The 19,773-nt window shown below is 35.6% G+C and overlaps 2 protein-coding genes and 1 long non-coding RNA gene across 3 annotated transcripts; 2 read left to right on the top strand and 1 right to left on the bottom strand.

Moving 5' to 3' along the window:
- Positions 1 to 4,769: 4,769 nt before the first annotated feature.
- Positions 4,770 to 5,521, bottom strand: LOC128871941 (larval cuticle protein A2B-like). Its single transcript, XM_054114131.1, has 2 exons — positions 5,456 to 5,521; positions 4,770 to 5,363 (listed from the first exon to the last, which is right to left on the bottom strand). The coding sequence occupies exons 1-2, from the start codon at positions 5,465 to 5,467 to the stop codon at positions 4,854 to 4,856; spliced, it is 522 nt and encodes a 173-aa protein (XP_053970106.1). The 5' UTR covers positions 5,468 to 5,521; the 3' UTR covers positions 4,770 to 4,853.
- Positions 5,522 to 12,854: 7,333 nt separating this feature from the next.
- Positions 12,855 to 13,613, top strand: LOC128871942 (larval cuticle protein A2B-like). Its single transcript, XM_054114132.1, has 2 exons — positions 12,855 to 12,933; positions 13,015 to 13,613. Exons 1-2 carry the CDS (start codon positions 12,922 to 12,924, stop codon positions 13,513 to 13,515), a joined length of 513 nt encoding a protein of 170 aa, XP_053970107.1. The 5' UTR covers positions 12,855 to 12,921; the 3' UTR covers positions 13,516 to 13,613.
- A 3,639-nt stretch (positions 13,614 to 17,252) lies between these two features.
- On the top strand, positions 17,253 to 17,756 carry LOC128858207 (uncharacterized). Its single transcript, XR_008453989.1, has 2 exons — positions 17,253 to 17,380; positions 17,536 to 17,756. It is a non-coding gene; the product is annotated as an uncharacterized LOC128858207 (long non-coding RNA).
- The last annotated feature ends 2,017 nt before the right edge of the window (positions 17,757 to 19,773 follow it).

Raw genomic sequence — 19,773 nt, 5'->3', positions numbered from 1 at the left:
TTCGGTCGCCATATTGGATCCGCCATATTGAATTTCTAAAATCTGATTTCAGATTCGACATCAGCGACCCCAAAAACATTTATATACCAAGTTTCACGAAAAAATGTTTTGATTTCGATTTATGGCCGCTTTTCCTTGATGCCAGCCCATAGTGCGGTGTTCGTTTGTAAGACGATTCATGGTTAAACTATAGACCAAAATGAAGATGTTTGACAGTGAAACAAAACACAAAACGTGCGGCAGCTGTTTAAACCAACTGTTTAAAACGATAATAGCTAAAAAATCACCCGTTATTAAGGGTACTTCATTAGATAAAAATAATTTTTACTTTTATAGGGGGAAGCATAGCAAATTGAAAACTTTCCCGCCAATTTTCTCGAAATTGTGGTGTTTGGAGTTATGACACTATTAAAATAAATAAGCGATATGTACGCATGGACCAACAAAACTATTATTCCAGCAAGAGAAGAATTACCTAAGTGTTAATTGGAAATCAATATATCCTGGCGCAGGGTTGGAGTATTCGATATAATTGTACTTCTTCAATATGATATCTTTAAAAACCAAAGGGGACTTTAGTACGACGGGGCCATTATATAATTCCACTAATATAATATTATCATAATTTTTGTATCGTAAATATTTTAATAAACTTAATAAAATAAAAAGTATGTTTTGTGTGATTCAGTTCCTTCTTTAATATTAACAATAAAATATTTTGTTAGTAGCATCTCTTGGCCAGATTTTCTTTGTGTTTGGCATCCGTTTGAATCAAGAAAGTTGGGTGGTTTTCCTTCCTATCACAACAATGTACCAACTCACACCTCAGCAGTTGTGCTCGCTGGTTATAGAGTTTCAACTCGTTTCACATCCCCCTATTCTCGAGACTTGGCTCCCTCGGATCCCACGGAGTACTAGTTGTTCCCTAATTTGATGAATTGACTGGTAGGAAAACGGTTTTATTCAAACGAGGAGGTGATTGCAGAAACGAATGGGCTTGGACAAATCTTATTATTCGGAAGGGATCAACAAGCTAGAACAGTGTTGGACGAAGTGCATAAGCATAAAATGAGACTGAGTCGAAAAATAAAATAGGCTTACCCCATTAAGTTAAGTAGTTTTTTTTTTTTTCACGGATTTTTTAAACGGCCCTCGTACGTTAATTTTGCGAACATTCAATACAAGGAACAAAAACAAAGTCCAACATGTTTTATACGCGAGGTTATAAATAGTGAACAAGGCTAGTCTCCAGTATGGATGGTTAGGTTAATTCTGATAATTTATTATTATGCTCTCAATAATTATTACAAGGGATAGCTGGTGAATTATGTAAAGAAGTACATATGTGGCGACGAAAGGTCAAATAGATTTTAAATTATGGCGTACACGGATTTCAAAAGCAACAAATTTCAGGGTAGAGCAGGTATAGAAACCCGGTCTGGAGCAACGGATGCTCAAATACCCCTAAATTTAACTTTATTCTTGAGACAAAAAAGGAAAAAAAAAAGTTTGAATAACTTATCCGTTCTTTTTAACGAATATTGTACGACAGATGAAATGAAGACAAAAAGTATTGCAAATAAAACTAAACACCAATAACAAAAAAAAAATACAAAAAGTTAACTCCATTTTTTAATGTTCAGTAAAAATTTCATACTTTTTTTAAATTGCAACTCTGAAATAAAGGTTTTATGTTTGTACACAGCTTAATACCAAAAATATTTTTTCGTCCTTAAAATAAAATTGTTTACAGCTACATATTTAATTTTAACTCGTTTACGTATATAAACAGTTCGTTTATGTGAACAGTGAATTAGCGAATTAGTTCACATAAACCTGCATTTGTGAAAATCTTTCAGAAGGCGTTACCGAGGACGAACAAACTATTTTCATTTTTAATTCATATCTCAAAATGCAGGCCATAAACTGGTTAGTATTATTTCTGTTATATTATGTTTACTGTTAAATAGAAAAGAAAACCAATTTTCTAATGAGGATATTAACTATTTACATAAACAAAAATTAGTACAATTTTATCACAAAAAGTACCTGATACAATTTCGAAAATTTCATTTCCTAACCCTGTACTGAAAGTTGAAAGTCAAATTATCCCACATCATTCGACGTAATGAATCAAGATGAAAGCCTCATCGCAGGCTTACCCAAATTGCCCAAATACTGTTCCGTTTTCGTTGCGGAAGCAATGGGAATATACAAAGCAACTGAGCAATCTCAACACAACAAAGGCAAATCAGTCATCTACACAGACAGCATTCCAGCACTAACAGTCAATACTTTACACATTATTATGTATTATATATCAGCCCACTCACAACGAAAATCATCAAGATCATCAAGAATCCAAAAAAAAAGAAACAGTAATCAATTGTGTAGTTGTAGGTCGCTGAACATAAAAGCATCCGAGTGTATGAAAATGTTGTCAAAGAAGCACGATTAATTTTGACCGAAACACGCAATACTTTTCAAATATATCTTGAAAACTATAAAAAAACACTTAAAGCCATAATAATCCTTTAACGATTCATGGAAGCCTGAATTCTAGCTGAATAGCAGACCCCGTCATATTAATGCTTAAATGTATCCTCTGCCTAGAATTGGGCACAAAAACTGAATATATTTTTATAGACAGTCCACACAAAAAATTCTCATTCTCCGAAAATGTCTCTATTAAGCATATTAAGCATACAGACGAACGCCGTGACCACTAAGATCGGTAGATAAAAAAAAAAACCATCATCAACCTTTACCGAATCTAAAATTAATAAGATGAAAGAAAGCCTTCTGTTTTTCCGCGATTGGTACCGCTATACGAGACCTCGGTGGTTCAATAAGCTATCTATCCGTTTGGACACTTTTTTAAGTGAAAATGTTTGAATTTAAGGTCCAAAGTTGTTGCTATATCAATGGTTCTATGTATCCCTACTTGACAAAATCGTATTTTCAGCTCCGATGTACAAGTATTGCCTAACCATTACATGTGGTTATTCTGTATGTAATTTCATAACAGAAATTCTTGAAAGAAGGACTCGAAGAAGTATTTTAACTGCGTACTCGATACGCACTTGTGTTTTTGCGTGAAGGACTCGAAGAAGTATAGAATATTTACTATTATCGGACGAATACCAGGCGCAAGCGCTATATTTTTTGTCTGCAGGGGCGCAACTGCTACTTAAAATAACTTTTACGAGGGGTGCCTTTTATGTTTCGGGATTTGGCAACCCTGGTGTTGCAATCCGGCAACTGACAGCTGTATCGCAAATTTTGCCATTTTTTGGCGTTTACGTACTCAGAACGTTTTGAAATACCAGCGCTATTTGTGTTGTTTACAGTAACTTAAAAGATTCATCTCTGTCCAAAAATGGAATTAAATCGTGAACAATGTCAGCAACATTGCACGGATGAACTTAATTCATTTTTTGGCGATGAAGCTCCATCAAGGACCAGTGTTTATCGATGGTATGGTGAATTCAATCGTGGTCGTAGTTCACTCCAAGACGAATTTCGTGAAGGTCGTCCAAAATCAGTTGTTGTTCCGAATGATGCTGTGTGCGAACTGATATTGCAAAATCGTCATGTGACCTATCGTGAGATTGAGACAATCTTAGGCATTAGTGAGACCAGCATACATTCAATATTGCATAAACATTTGACTGTCAAATTGGTCGAAGGAAATGCTCAAAAAATACGATCGCGGGGCTTCGAAGCACGTCTATGACATCATGACAGGTGATGAATCATGGATTTACGCGTATGAGCCCGAAAGTAAACAGCAGTCGACTGTATGGATGCTTCAAGATGAGCCAAATCCAATAAAAGTTGTTCGCGCACGAAGCACTTCCAAGCAAATGGTCGCCTGTTTTTTCGGAAAAACTGGACATGTCGCAACCGTGCCACTAGAACAACATAGAACAGTAAATTCTGAGTGGTACACAACCATTTGTTTGCCAGTTGTCTTCCAAGAAATTAGGAAAACCAATCGCCAAAGACGAATCACTCTTCACCAGGACAATGCGAGCTCTCACACATCGGTTCAAACAAATGCATTTTTGAGCACCCAAAACATCGAATTAATGGGTCGGTCATCCGCCGTATAGTCCTGACTTGGCACCGAATGACTTCTTTTTATTCCCGTACGTAAAAAACAAACGGAGAGGTCAGCGTTTTTCGACACCTGAAGAAGCGGTTGCGGCATTCAGAATGCATGTTTTGGAGGTACCTCATTCAGAGTGGCAAAAGTGCTTCTACAATTGGTTCAAACGCTTGCAAAAGTGGAGAATATTTTGAAAAACAATAAAGTGATTTTCGATGATTAAAATTTGTTTTTGTTCTCTAATCCCCACATATAAAAGGCACCCCTCGTACTATCACCCGAGACCAATTACATTGAAGTCGCATTCGCTTTCATGGTTATCGCTAAGAAGGAAAATATCTTATACTTCTGTTTGTACACTTGTAAACTATACATTCAGACAAGAAATGGAGCGCGTGAATGTCGAAATAAAAATTTCCATCACTTAAAATAACTATTTTATTTATTAAAAAAGTTACTCAAAAACAAAGTTGGATGATTAATTTTGTGCCATCTTGTATTAATAATAGTTAAAGTATTCCACTACAAAAAATATTCTTCTTCGTATTATGCAGGATAATAAAACGGCTAGTTTTGCTTTATCCAGACGTACTGCGTTTAGAAAGAATAACAAAATATGTAACATTTCTTTTCTGTTTAATTTCAAAATATATCCGTAATACATAAATAAGAATAACATCAACTAAACTATTTCATACAATCGCTCATTCATTTAGATAAATATTCATAATGGTTCTAGTTTTTAATGGTGATACTTTAATACGGCTGGTGCGGCATACGATGCGTAATGTGCGGCTGGAGCAGAATAATGAGCCACTGGGGCACTGTAGTGAGCTACAGGAGCGCCATAGTGAGCAACTGGGGCCACAGTTTTTACAACTGGAGCGACAGCAACAGCCTTCACAAGTGGTTCACGATTTACGACAGCATTGAAACCATTCACTGAATCCGAAGTGTATTGGACAGTACGTTTGTATCCATCAGCGTCGATGAGCGAGTATTCACCACGAACTACATCACCATCACGTTCCTCCACTTGGCTCTTGGAATCACCAGTCAGTTTGTCGTCAACGCCGTACGAGAATTTGTATTGTGGATGAGGATCGTATTCCTCCGATTTGACCACAACCTTTTGAGCGACGGCAACAGGCGCGGCATGGTATGCAACAGAGGCTGGTGCTGCGTGGTAAACCGGCGCAATGGGTGCGTATCCAGCGCTGGCAACAGCGACGAAAGCGAGTGCGAATACAAACTGTAGAGAAAAAACAAATTAGGTTCATTACTATAAGTACTGACAAGCAATTGGAGCAAGTTATATTAATTCGTTGCAAGTGTGAACTTTACCTTGAATGCCATATTTCGGATATGTGTTGAATAGTTTCGTAACTAAAGGGGGGTTCTTTGTCGTTGCGATAGCAAGAAGTGAATGATACCAAATATCCGTCAGCGGACCATTTTATACTGTTCACTTTCCGAACTAATGGACAGCAATTTTCTTTGTATGCATTTTGATTAATTGAATATGAGTACGAATATGACTGTAGGTGTGTTTGGATATGTTTCTGAAATTTACCTTAACCGGTCAACTCATTTGGTCATTGAAGTACTTTAAACTGATACAATAGTTTCTTCTGTTACCGTTTCATTAATTTCATGTATTGCCATTAAACATTTTTTAATATTAAGTGATAAAAAGATTTACAGTTTGATAAATACTAAATTAACCCGGCGTCAGTAAATATATTTGCTGCTACCCCACTGAAAAAATATTACCGTATTTTATTGAAAAAACTAAAAGATCTCTGGTATGAAGTTCAGTATTGGGATACCCGAAAATCTTGGGGGTAAGGTATTCTAATTTTAGTTTTTATGTGCGTCCTCCACTTGACCAATAGCTGCATTCTTTTTGAATCTGACCTGTGAAATAACACTAGAAGTTTTACCGAATCACGTGGAAAGCAGCCACTCAAAATAATCTTTAATCTACTTTACTTGATATAACCGGTTTGAAAACTAAATGTTCGACCTAATCTATAGTGTCGTAAATTAAAAAAAAAAGAGACTGATGTGTATGGGCCGCTGGAAAGTACTTGGGAAATTCCAGCTAAATGTCAAACTGCTGGATACACACATAAAACAGAGGCGCATTTCTCTAGATGACAGTAGAAGAATATCCAATTTTTTAAATGTAACATTTTGCCTATATATATATTCGGTTGTTCGTTTCGCAACTCGGATACAAAAGAATATACTTAGGAAGCACTAAAGTTTGTGTTTGAGGAACCAAACACAAATACCAAGGACACTCGACACAACGAACCTCGTACAGATCTATAAATGCGCATATCAGACAACATGCAGAGAAAGTAGGAAAATTGTGCTCCAGAAAAAAAGTTCAAATACAGTGAATTCTTGGTGCAACGAACTTTCTGCGCTGCTTCTCTGCAATATTTACAAATATTCATAAGATTCTCAAAGCAGCAGGCATTTTTTTGCAAAACTGTTTTATTCCAAAAAAAATCTAATTCCGTTTGATTTAAAATTTCGCGTAATTAACATAATTGGATTGACCAACAACTCGTAACGCGGCGATTGCGTTGCAAAAGTGCGAAAATATCATGGAGTGAACATTGCCATTGTTAAAAAACTCGATATATCCAGAATGTTTGTACATTAGAATTATCTCAATTGGAGAGCAAGGTCAGAACGGACGTCTATATTACTGCTAATTCATCGAAATTCTTCGAGGAAACAAAAAATCATGGCTAGAACCAAAATATCCTGCGCATGAAACCTGTTCACAGATTCACTGGCCATCTTTTAATTTCGCAGTAAAAAAAAACAAATTAAAAATATTCAATGACATTATTCAATGGCTCGCCAGCAATTGCCATGAACATATATTTGCGCCGATGAAAATTTTTTATGTTATTGTAGAAGAATTTGTTAAAAGAAAAATAGCAAAGTCTTTCCCGTACCAAAAGTTCAGCTGTTAATTTTTGGAATTAAACGAACTCATACAAAATGAGAGTTATAGCTTGTATATCAGGCGGACACAAGAAAATTTAGGTATGACGTAAAAAAAGTGGGCGGGGTTTTTATCCAATACATATTAATGCCTGATCTAATTGAGGTGTGAGTCAGCCCGTATACCAAGTCTGGCCGAGTTTAATTAAATCATTTTTTCCGAAATTTTTCTTTCATCCGAATTTAACCTTCACAACTTGCTTTTTCGGACTTATATCACTTTTACCAAATCAGGGTAATTTTGCTTGATTTAAAACATCGGCACATTTAGTCTACTTATTTCTAGAAAGCATATTTTTTTTATTTAAAAATGTATTTATTTTAAAGTCACAAGCAGATATTTACATTGTTTTGCTACGTATAGATATGGATTAGAAGAATAATAATACAATTATTACATTTAGGAAGAATAACTGACTTTGTATGTATGTGCTAGCATAATTTGTTGTGTTTGTAGGAGCGGAATGATGCCTTTTAAAGAAATTAATAATTAATTAAAAAATGTGTACTTAAAAAAATTATTATGAAAAAAATTAATCCAAACCACAATGGCTCAAAAAACGGCATTTAGCCGGTAAAAAAAAAGATTTCAGCAAATTTTTTCCACCGCGGGACCTAAGTCTCTATAGATATTAAGATGTGCTGTCCTACTCAACCGCTTTTGTGGCCTCGTACTTCTTAAATACACTTCCTTTCACTTGATTAAGACCAAATATTTCCATTTATTTTTGTGTGAAACTCCTATTCAGTGCCGTCAAAAAAAAGTGAAAAATGTTTCTGTCAATAATTTAATTATGTTCTGAGAAAAGATTACTAAAAAACCTTCTCTCGATGACAGTTGTAAATTAAATCATATCTTACATTAACAAGTGATCATTGGTAATTCTCTAATTGAGGCGTTCGAGGAAAATGTTATGATAAAAAGGCGTTTGGTTGTAACCTGTTATTTGCTTTATTTAATCAAATTTAATTATTATTTTATTTACATTTACAAGTGCGATTTGGAATATATTCATAAAGTTATTTAATGTAGTGTAAAGAAATTGGGCACCAGACTGCTTTAGTCGCACGAGCTAAGAAAATTTTATCTTCAAATGGTTTTACATTCGCAAACACCTTTCTTTCATTCACGCAGGTTGTTGTGGGAATATAATTAAGGTTGTCAAAAAAGTCTTGCGGTATTTTTATTGAATTTTCACTTGTTCATAAAATTGGTTATAATAATGCGATTTAAGTCAAATATGCGCCGTTTTGTTCGATGACGAGTTCCCAACGAGATCCCAACTTCATAATGCCCCTCTTATAGAAGCTCGCTTCCCTATTGTCAAAAAACTCGGAGAGCCAATTTTCACAGGACTCTCTTGTGGACAACTTCCGACTACCAAGCTCGTTCGCCATGGACAGAAATAGGTGGTAATCACTTGGTGCGAGATCCGGACTATACGGTGGATGCAAAAGAACCTCCCATCCGAGCTCCGATTTTGTTGCGATTCAGAAGCGATTCGCATGCATCCATACGGGCAAAATGTTTTTTTGCGTCAAGTCGTGTGGCACCCATACATCGAGCTTCTTTTTGAATCCAAGCTTCTTCAAATGGTTTATAACGGTTTGATGACTCATGCCCAGCTCTTGGCCGATGCTACGGCTGCTACTATGCCGGTCTCTTTCGATCAATTCAGCGATTTTATCGCAATTTTCGACGACAGGCCTTTCGGACCGTAGCGCATCTTCGATCACCTCTGCACCAGAACGAAAACGTTGAAACCATCGTTGTGCGGTGGAAATGAAAACTGTATCGGGTCCATAAACTGCACAAATTTTATTGGCAGCATGAGATGCATTTTTGCCTTTATCGTAGTAGTACTGTAAAATATGCCGTATTTTCTCTTTGTTTTGCTCCATGTTTGCGACGCTATAACTCACGAACGACTAAAAGCAAACAACAATTAATCAAACACGTGTTAGCACGTGAAAAGAGCTTTCCAAAAAGCTCTAGCGTGAACCGATGTGACCAATATAACTAGAACTACGCGCTTGCAAAGACAAGCTTGCGGAAATACCGCAAGACTTTTTTGACAACCTATAGTTAGAAAATAACTTCTTCTTTGCATTGCCCTACATAGACATCAAATATATATTTTAAGTTCAATTTACATTAGTAAATGCTTTTGGTTCAGGCCGCCGTAGCCGAATGGGTTGGTGCGTGACTACCATTCGGAATTCACAAAGAGAACGTAGGTTCGAATCTCGGTGAAACACCAAAATTAAGAAAAACATTTTTCTAATAGCGGTCGCCCCTCGGGAGGCAATGGCAAACTTCCGAGTGTATTTCTGCCATGAAAAAGCTACTCATAAAAACATTTGCCGTTCGGAGTCGGCTTGAAACTGTAGGTCCCTCTATGTGTGACGCACACCACAAATAGGAGGAGGAGTTCGGCCGAATACCCAAAAAGGGTGTACGCGCCAATTATATATATATATATATATTATTAATCTTAAAAAATACAGAAATTATTTCGAAAACTATTTTTGAGGGCCAAGTCTTTACATATGCACAACCACATTTAACTTTGTCTTTTAGTTCTTTTTTGCATTTCTTTCATAAAGTGGTTACGTATTTTTATTCCTTCTAAATTTTGCTGCTTAAATACCCCCCCTTTTCACTGTCATCTCAACTTCTGTGAAATGTTTCTTCTTCTAGTCTGTAGTACGAAATTATTTCATTACCCTTTTTTTGTATTGAAATAAAAATTAATACTTAATTAAGTGGATATAGATTTGTCAGCTCATTTATTTTTTTATTTCGCTCATTTTCCCCATTCGTCGTTTCGGCGTTTAATATTTTGAATTTCAATTCCTTCTCTCAGATACAGCAGCTTTTTTGCTGTTTCGGCAGTGAGGTAAACGTTTCCTTGATGGTGCTCGTTTTTCTAAAGGATATTGTTGGGCTATCATAATCACAATGGGCCAACTCGCTATGCAATTATGTACATGAGCTTGCACGATCGCGATTGCACTTTTACAATTAATTTAAATTTGACTCTTTCGGCTGAAGAGAGTCTCATTTCATATTATGGCGAATTCCTTCACGATTTTTTAAGTTTTCCGACGACTTCTGCCGGGCACACTTTTTCTGGCCGGCCCATTCCTAAAAATAGAATTTGAAGATTAGAGATTTATAAATATATTTAATAAATGGTTCCACTTACAAAGCTACTGTAGACGGTATTATGTATTATCCGTTAAATTCTAAAAGTTGAACATTTGTATCCATTGTGGTGCAAAATCAATACATAATCTCACATTTGGTATATTCAAAGCTGATTGATGTGTGACTCCGTTGCGCTAAGCTTCAGCTCCACTTTCTGCCAAAATTTAGCCTCGTTCTCGCACTTTTAGAAACACACGCGCTATTTCAGGGTGGTCTTCCACCAAATTGATGAGCAATCCCATTTACGTTTTATTTGTTATTTCGGATCTAGAAAGATTAATTACGTATTAAATTTTGTCGATGAATTCCCACGGGTTGGCAGAGCATTTAATTTGCTTTCGAGATGCCTACTTTTCATATCTAAAAACTATCGAAGTTATTTAAAGTCGAAAGGGGAAAAGAGATTTCTTACGCGAATATTTTTTTTCAATTCGAATTAGTATACGTTTTGGTAAGTAATTGGCGTAATTTTTACATTTTCAAGTTGGAAGCATATACTTATATACATATGTACATAAGTATTGTATATTAGACCGTACCGTCTTACATGAAAAAAGTTCAGCGTTCAAACCTGAGTCTAAAGTATTTCTGCAAGGCTATTTCGAAAAAAAAAATGTTTTTTGAGCCAAGCGTAGGCCCGCTTTGTCACATTTTTCGCCGTATCCCGGCATTTATTGGCGGATCTTATATCAGTGTTATATGATATATTAAAAAGACTTTTTTTGTTTCAACAATACGAAACTCGTCTGATAGTACTTGTACTTATGTATGTATATATGTACATACATTTAGTCGTGTTGCCATGTTAGGTGCACTTAATTGTGAATAGATGACGCAACTAATATAAATAAACATTTCTTGGTATCGCCGGACTCGAGCAGCCTAAAACTACATTTGTTTGTAAGATAGTGAGTTATACCAGTTTAATGAGGTACAGAGACATACTCCCTAGCGGCGAACCTTTCTCGATAACTTGGTTGTTACTTTCACATGCAAATTTTTCGTCATGTGTGCTGAGCAGAGAGACAGCGAGCAGAGAAGTGGCGAATAGAAGAGGCCTATTGACAACAAAGATCTTTGCTAACATAACTTGATAGCGAAATCTATTGACAGTACGCGCATTTCTAAGTGCATTTTCGAAAAAAATTACTCAATAACACCACTAAGCCACAATGAGTACCAAAACATCGAGAAGAACATGTTTTAGTGTTTTAATATTCTGCACCGAAACAGTCAATTACAATTTTTCGATTAACTTTTTATTCCAGGATAAGCTGTTAAAACGAAATAAAAAATCACGTACAATGTCCCGTAAATCACAGCATTTACCAATTTGTACATGGTTGTCCCCGCTTACTATTTTCGTAAATTAGTCAAGTGGCACCTTGCCACCTCAACAAATTATTGCTTTGCAAATTTTAATATTTTATATAGTATATAATAGTTATATAATAATGATCCTTAACTTTTTCAATATGCAAAAATATCAGCAATCTACATTCATCAAGATATTATACCTTGGCTTGGTGTCTGAATATAAATTTTGAATTTTAGATAAGATATGGTATAGAGTTCGCCCTTTAGATATGATAGTTAAGATACTTACTCTACTCCTGCAACTTATCTCACTGAGCAACGACAAAAGTAAGGACATTATTTACGTGCATTAAACATTGTAATATTTTACATATATAATATATCTAATTGGCGCTTATACAGTTTTTGAGTGTTTGGCTAAGCTTCTTCTATTTGTGGTGTAAGTCTTGATGTTGTTCCACAAGTATAGGGACCTACAGTTTTACGGCCCTTCCGAACGGCTAATAGTTTTTATGAGAAAGTTTGCCATTGTCTACCAAAGAGAGACTGCCTTTAAAAGAAAACTTTTTTATCAACTGGTTTTCTTCGCCACTTAGTACATATTTAATAAAGGTAGGCTCGCTGAAGCTGGAATAGTTTTTTTTTATTTTTTTAAGTAATTTTTATTTAAAAAGAATACGTTTTTCATCAATTCGAAAGGAAAAGTCAAAATGAGAGTTTATGTTAAATGAGGACAATGGCGGCCAAGAAGAAGAAGTGAAACTATCTTTAAATTATTGTTGTATGTCCCTGTTAAAGGAACTTTTATATGACTTTCTATATGCCAAATTGTATTAAACGACTTCGTTGTGAACAAAAAACACACACAAATTTAGTCTGTGGCATTTTTGTTACCTTACTCTCACAATTCAAGTGTCACATCAACATAAAATCAATTGAATACGTTATGCTGAATTTTTTTTCTTTAAGCAGCTTTGCATTCTCTTAGCCATATTTTATATACTCCGGATTTTTTATATTTAACAAACAGAGCGCCCTCGAAGAATTAAAAGAGCGTAAAAATCAAAGCTATAGCCAAATATAGCCCAACAGGTTTTAGAAAAACAAAAATTATAATCAAATGCCATGATGTAAAAAACAATCTCGTATCAACCGTTTACTATAAAAGTGACAACGAATTGACAGATATGTATCATTCACTTCTCGTGTTCGCTTTTGCAAATAACTAAACCAATAACCAACCAAACCACGAAATATGGCTTTCAAGGTAAGCACAGTCACAACCGAGCCTCACTGGAATAAAGTTAACTTTTTTTCTTGTTTTCAATCCAATAATTTTCTTTCGCAGTTTGTATTCGCACTCGCTTTCGTTGCCGTGGCCAGCGCAGGTTACGCACCGGTATACCACGCAGCACCAGCCTCTGTTGCATACCATGCCGCACCTGTTGCCGTCGCTCAAAAGGTTGTGGTCAAATCGGAGGAATACGATCCTCATCCACAATACAAATTCTCGTATGGCGTTGACGACAAACTGACTGGTGATTCCAAGAGCCAAGTGGAGGAACGTGATGGTGACGTAGTTCGTGGTGAATACTCGCTCATCGACTCAGATGGATACAAACGTACCGTCCAGTATACTTCGGATCCTGTAAATGGTTTCAATGCTGTCGTAAACCGTGAACCACTTGTGAAGGCTGTTGCTGTCGCTCCAGTTGTAAAGACAGTGTCCCCAGTTGCTCACTATGCCGCTCCAGTAGCCCATTACGCCGCCCCAGCTGCCCATTATGCCGCCCCAGCTGCCCATTACGCTCCATACGCTGCGCCAGCTGTAGTCAACTACCATCATTAAATCCTTGAGTAACGAAGACTTTCAAATACGAATTTAAATGAACGAATATATACAAATTGTATAGCCAATTGTTGATAATTTTATTCTTATTTATACTGACGAAAAATAAAGAAATATTTAAATGAAATTGGCTATTATTCAGAGTGTTTCAAACACATTTGGTTCTAGTACAAAAATACCGAAGATGCTTTCCATTTGTTCTTCGATTTCGATGTAACTCAAATGTGTTGCTCTCTGGTCAAAATAATGAGACACGTATTTTTTTGTTCGCCCGAAAAAATTTTTTTTCAAGCTTTATCGGCAATTTTGTTTTTCGGTTCAAAATTGATCTTTTTTAATTATCTATGAATTTTTTTTTTTTTAATTCTCATAACTTAGTCAAAAATGAACCTATTTTAATGATTCTGGGTTCAAAATGATCGTCATTACCTGCACGAGCGAGTACAAACAATAGCGAAAAAGTAGTTGAAAATTTATTATTTTGCAAAAAAAAAGTGCGAAATTTTTTCGAAATTCAATATTTCAAAAAGTGTTTTTTTTTTAACGTTTTCCAAATCAAGAGGTGTCCAAACTTCAATTGAGCTGAATGCCCAGTTGCTAAAATCAGTTGGTTTTGAGTAATTAAGTTTTTAGCAAAAAACCTGTTTCGCCCTTTTAGTTTTAGGCAAAATAAAAATTTTCTGCTATTGTTTGTACTCGCTCGTGCAAGTAATGACGATCATTTTGAACCCAGAATCATTAAAATCGGTTCATTTTTGACTAAGTTATGAGAATTAAAAAAAAAATTTTCTTATTTAATTAAAAAAATCGATTTGGGCCGAAAAACAAAATAGCCGATAAATCTTGAAAAAAAAAAATTTTTTGGGCGAACAAAAAAATACGTGTCTCATTATTTTGACCAGAGTGCAACATATTTAAGTTACATCGAAATCGGAGAACATGTCCCGAGTAGCCCGGTTGAATTGAAATGGAAAGCATCAGAAAGGTGTTTTCACAAACCGTTTGAATTTAAATTAAGTTGGGATAAGGGGTTACAAAAGCATCATTTCGAAACGTACAAATGCTCATATGGTATGTATACATGCATGTATATACAAATCGAAATATGCCAAGCTGTACATGAAGATAGTTCCGTATATCTTGCCACCTTAATATCACCTTTACAGTACGAGTACTTAGAGCAAAGAAGACAATTCTTTTCAGTAAGTTCTGCGTTGCTGATCAATACAAAAGGATTTGGAATTCCTCTTTCTGACCGACTTCTATTCAATTCCGTAAAGTGCATAACTGCGTGCGATTGTTTGGATATTATCTATTGTGCAATTTCAGCGACTTGGTTGAACTTAACAGAGTGCATAGAAATTCTTGTTTATGATCATGCGGCTGACCTGTTTTTAGCGGCTTGTCTGCATTATGTTGATAAATTGTTTTGATCCTTTAGAAGCGGCAAAATGCCTATTACAAACTGTTGAAAGCTTATGGAAAGTGCAATGACCGGCACGGCTACTCGAAACAACCCTTCCAGACGAGTTTTTTTTTGTCCATTAAGATTCATAAAAATAAAAAAAATATTTATTTGTATTGAAATCAAACACCAAGGAAATGCTTTCAATTTATTGTGTACCCATGCACTTCGCAAGATATTTTAGCTACTAAAGATTGGACTCATATACATTTGTATGTACAAAGTGTGAGATAATATATATGTACATATGCATAAGTATATATGCATGTAAATGGTGAAAGGAGCAGTTAGTGTTTTTAATCTGTGCCTAAACGATCGCAAATAAACCTAGCCGTTTTAACCAAATATTCTCTTCTGAAACACCTGCTGCTCACATATTTGCAGCCTCCACTTTTCGTAAACAAGCGTATTGTGGTTTTGGAAGCTACATATGTATGTAAATCGCAGTGCATATAATATATATGTATGTGAGGTATGTGCCTGATTTATGCTTGTAAATGTCCCGAAAGGGTTTCGATTTCATTGGGGAATTATTCCAAGGTCAGTGCAAAGTTCTTACAATCCCAATAACGTTTATTTTTGCTTTTGTTTTCAGAGAATTTAAGATAGTTCGTTTACTTTTCGCGCACCTGGGCTTGTTTTATATTTCTTTCAGTGGAACATATGTTTCGTGCAACCCTGCAGGAAAAAGCGTACGAACATTTTCAAATTATTACTGTGGAAAATAGTTTATTTCTATTTTACCGCAGCCTATTGATGTATTTCACACGATGGTAATCGAAAGGGAAATGAATCTTAGCATTTGCTGGGAAAATATAACGTATTCTCTCTTCCAAAGCAGACCTGAACTTTTTACTTTAATACACAATTTACACGCCCTTACAAATTATAAAACGGGTTATCTATGTCCTTAAGGAATTTCTTTTAGGACGACGGTAAAAGCGGCTGGAATGGCTTCAATCGATTCATGACACTTGTTTTTCCACACAAATTGTCTTCGTAATTAATTTGTACTTACAACTTCTATAGTCGACTGGATATAAAAGCTTCAACTCGTGAAAGTGTTGATTGCGGCACCCGTTAGCATTGCCATAGGAAAATCCATATTCATACTGACAAGTCAATTTCTTGAAATAATTTAGCCATCAAAAGTTGGTTCCAAGCTGACATGTTACAATTGAAGAGTCACTTGTGAATTAGTGTTGCTTCACATGCGAAATATGCAAAAATGTTTAACTAAACTGTCTGAATGTACCGAGAAAATTTTCAATTTAACACCAATTTTCGAAATAAATGTCCCCAACGTGTAGATGCCGGTTCGGTGTAAGCTTCTTGCAAAGCATGTTGAGTATAACTATCCAAAACTATGTGCATATTTTGGGATCACCAGAGCCTACATAAAACAATTAAACAATGGGAGTTCACAAGACACTGAATGGAGAGTCTTGGACAGAGGAGGATTAAACAATTCATCCTTCCCTCCAGAAAAGCACCAAATAGGCTCTTAAACCTGTATACAGATGGTCAACGAACTTGCACTGGATACTATTAGGGTCGTTCTAGACTGCGCTATCATTTCAGGACGTATCAAGCGCCTAGTGGTAGTGCCTCGCATTTTATACCGGCATGTTATTAATAAAAGTTAGTAGACAATGTTTTATATTTTCGTTTCATATCATTCATATCTAATAATGAAATTATTTACTTGTTCTGTTTCCAATTTCCCGCTGGTACTAAGGGCATTTACTCTTACAAGATATCAGGTTTAATGACAAACATATGCATGTTTGTTTTTCTTAAATAAATCTATATTACATGCATTTACGAAAACATACTAAGATTTTATGCTTAAAGCAAAATGCACAGAGTCTTCTCTTTGGCGATGAGAATAAAGGAAACCAGCAGCGTCCCTTCAATTGTATTGCACCATAAGTCAGAAGGATAAAAAAACAAATCTGGACGAGAAGAACCAGACGGTCGCGCAAAAAATAGCTAAACCAGCTAAAAAGTGAGAAAGGGAGAGATTTGCGGTAGTGTGTGTGTGCTTGTATAAAAGGGTATACAAAGAATACCTTTGCGTAAGTGTATTTACATAAGTATTTGCTCTAAAGCCAACTGTATTGCTGATTATATACATAAGTGTTGGTTATACATACACATGTTTACGCACACAGGCATAAAAATCCATTTAAAAGAACACTGCGAACAGTGCCGCGGATATAAATATGAGTTAACACAAATGTTCCTTTATTCAGTGTTTTGTGTTGAGTCTGAGGAGTTCGATGAAGTACTTTTAAATTCAGTATTAAGTCTTCCATCCAAATTCAATAAAATCTGAGAGAGTCCTGTCCGAGCAACAGCATTTTGTGAAATAATTAGTGTGCATGTCTTCCAACCAAGGTAAGGAGAATATTAAATACATACATATATAAAAAATAGAAAATATAAGAAAGCTGTAATTCGTAATCTTTACTTATCGACTTGTCGAAAACCAATTTTTTGGAAGTAATTTTTACCAGCAAATACTCATTTGCATATTTCTGTGTCAATTTCAGGCAAATATAAATGCTCGGACATGGAACCGTAGATCACGTTTTGCACCTTATTCATCCTACATCTGACACCAATTGGATTCATTAAGCTCCTTTGGCACTCATCATCTAACATTGAATCGCCAAAAAAACGTTGGAAGACCTCAAACGCAGTTTCGGCCATTGGACAAAATTGTGATTTTTCATAGTTTAGGTTCAACGAATAAAAAGCACAATAGACAATATTTGCTTACTGAGTTTGAATACATTTTGGGGTCTTTGGAGACGCTTTCATTGCTTGGATCAATATTGCAATGCATTCACACTTTGCACAAACATCTTTAAGTTAAAGTTATTACTGAGTTATTTGTGCAGTGGGAACAATTTGTAAAGTGTGCAAACAGTGCAAACTTAAATGAATTTCTCACTCTTTCATCCAAACCTATTTCATTCACATTTGTCGCTAAACACTATTTTTAGCAAATCACATTTATCAATGACATTTTTACAAGCGAGTTTATCTAAATACTGACATATGTATATGCACGTGCATGTGTACAAACATATGTGTGTATGTATGTATGTTGATAGTTGCCTCGATGCAGTTATTGTCATTGCCAATATTTGGGGCAATAGCAGCCTCGAATGCGTGTGTACATTTGCAATACTCGTATCGCTTTTTCAAATGCTCTATGAAACTGGTAACTTGATTGTAAACAAGTGTACACGGTGCTCGTGTTTACTTACAATATTCGTGGTGACAATAGCGAAGTGCCATTGTTGCATTTCATTTCGGTTTTGTATATCACAACCGAAACTATTTAGCTGATTACTCAATTTGTTGCATTCATAAACATAATCGTTCATTGCTACTTTCAGTTAAAATATTCACAGTAAAGCCGCATTTGTGCATTATTCAGTTAGAGTTTTATAAAAAGATAATTAAGTATTGTCTGACGACGAATACTCACACATACTAATATGCATGCTTTGATGTACCTACTATGCACATACATACATATGTAAATAGATATGCACATACAAATGAGTGCTATTCGGGATTTCAAGGCTATTTAAGATTTGTTGTTGTTGTTAATATGCCTAATAAAAGCAATGAGTTGCAAGTTTTATTCTCATATGGCACATAAGCACATATGCACCTACTCGTACATACATATGTACATATGCACATATACGCATATGAGTCATGTGGATCGAATGAAAATGAAAAAGAAAAAGGAATGCGTGGCTTAACATATTAATTAATGATCTACTTTAACGCGGTTAAATTTTTTGTAAACCGGTCAATCTGCCATGTAATAAGTCGGAAAATAGAAAACCTAAATGCATTAATTTTTTTTCTTTCTTTAAAAAATCTGCCACCTTATTATTTGGCAAAATTTTACTACGTCTATGAAATTCCTGAAATAACAAAGCGCACCATTCGTTCCTTTCTCGTGCTAACCGGCGCCAGTTGGAAACACCAAGTGAAGCCAAGTCCTTCTCCACCGGATTTTTCCAATGCAGAGGAGACCTTCGTCTTCCTCTACTACCACCCGCTGGTGCCGCACGAACACTTTCAAAGCCAGATCGTTTGTTTCCATTCGGACGACATGTCCCAGCCAACGAAGCCGCTGGATCTTTATTCGCCGCGCTATGTGCTTGACCGCGCTTCTCCTCCTATTTGTGCTGTGCGGCTTGATGTTTTTCTATAAACGGCGAAACCTACATACATTTTCATGCCGCCTCCGAACTGCAAATGGTTTTTTATGAAAAGCTTTTTCTTGGCAGAAATAAAATCGGAGGTTTGCCATTGCCTGCCAAAGGGCAACCACTTTTAGACACTTCTTCTATCATTTGGTGTTTCATGCCACAAGTAACCAACGAATGTTATTGACGCACCAACCTTGCGTACCCACCAAGTCATTGTACTGCAATTATTTTTTATACTTGAAAATTTTTTTATTTATTTATTTATTTATTTACAAACGTGGTATAATAATATAATTATTTTAACACGAGAATAGGAGCACTGGCTGCCAGGACCTTCGGCTCTCTGATTTGTTATATTGTAAAAAGAATTATGAATTAATTACAGGCAAGCTAGGTAAAGTCATGGTAAATTAGTTAAATAAGTTTCTTTAAATCGGTTTGTGCTAAGTAATCTGACATTTTTATAATATTTTCGTAGCATATATTTTTTAATAGTGATGATGGGATTTGGTCCCCAAAAATATTGCTCCTTACTGTGGAAAATTGTAT

Source organism: Anastrepha ludens, chromosome 2 (genome assembly GCF_028408465.1).
Source record: "Anastrepha ludens isolate Willacy chromosome 2, idAnaLude1.1, whole genome shotgun sequence".
In the NCBI taxonomy this organism is placed as follows: domain Eukaryota; kingdom Metazoa; phylum Arthropoda; class Insecta; order Diptera; family Tephritidae; genus Anastrepha; species Anastrepha ludens.
Note: the sequence above shows the minus strand (reverse complement) of the source record. Positions and strands in the feature narration are given on the sequence as shown.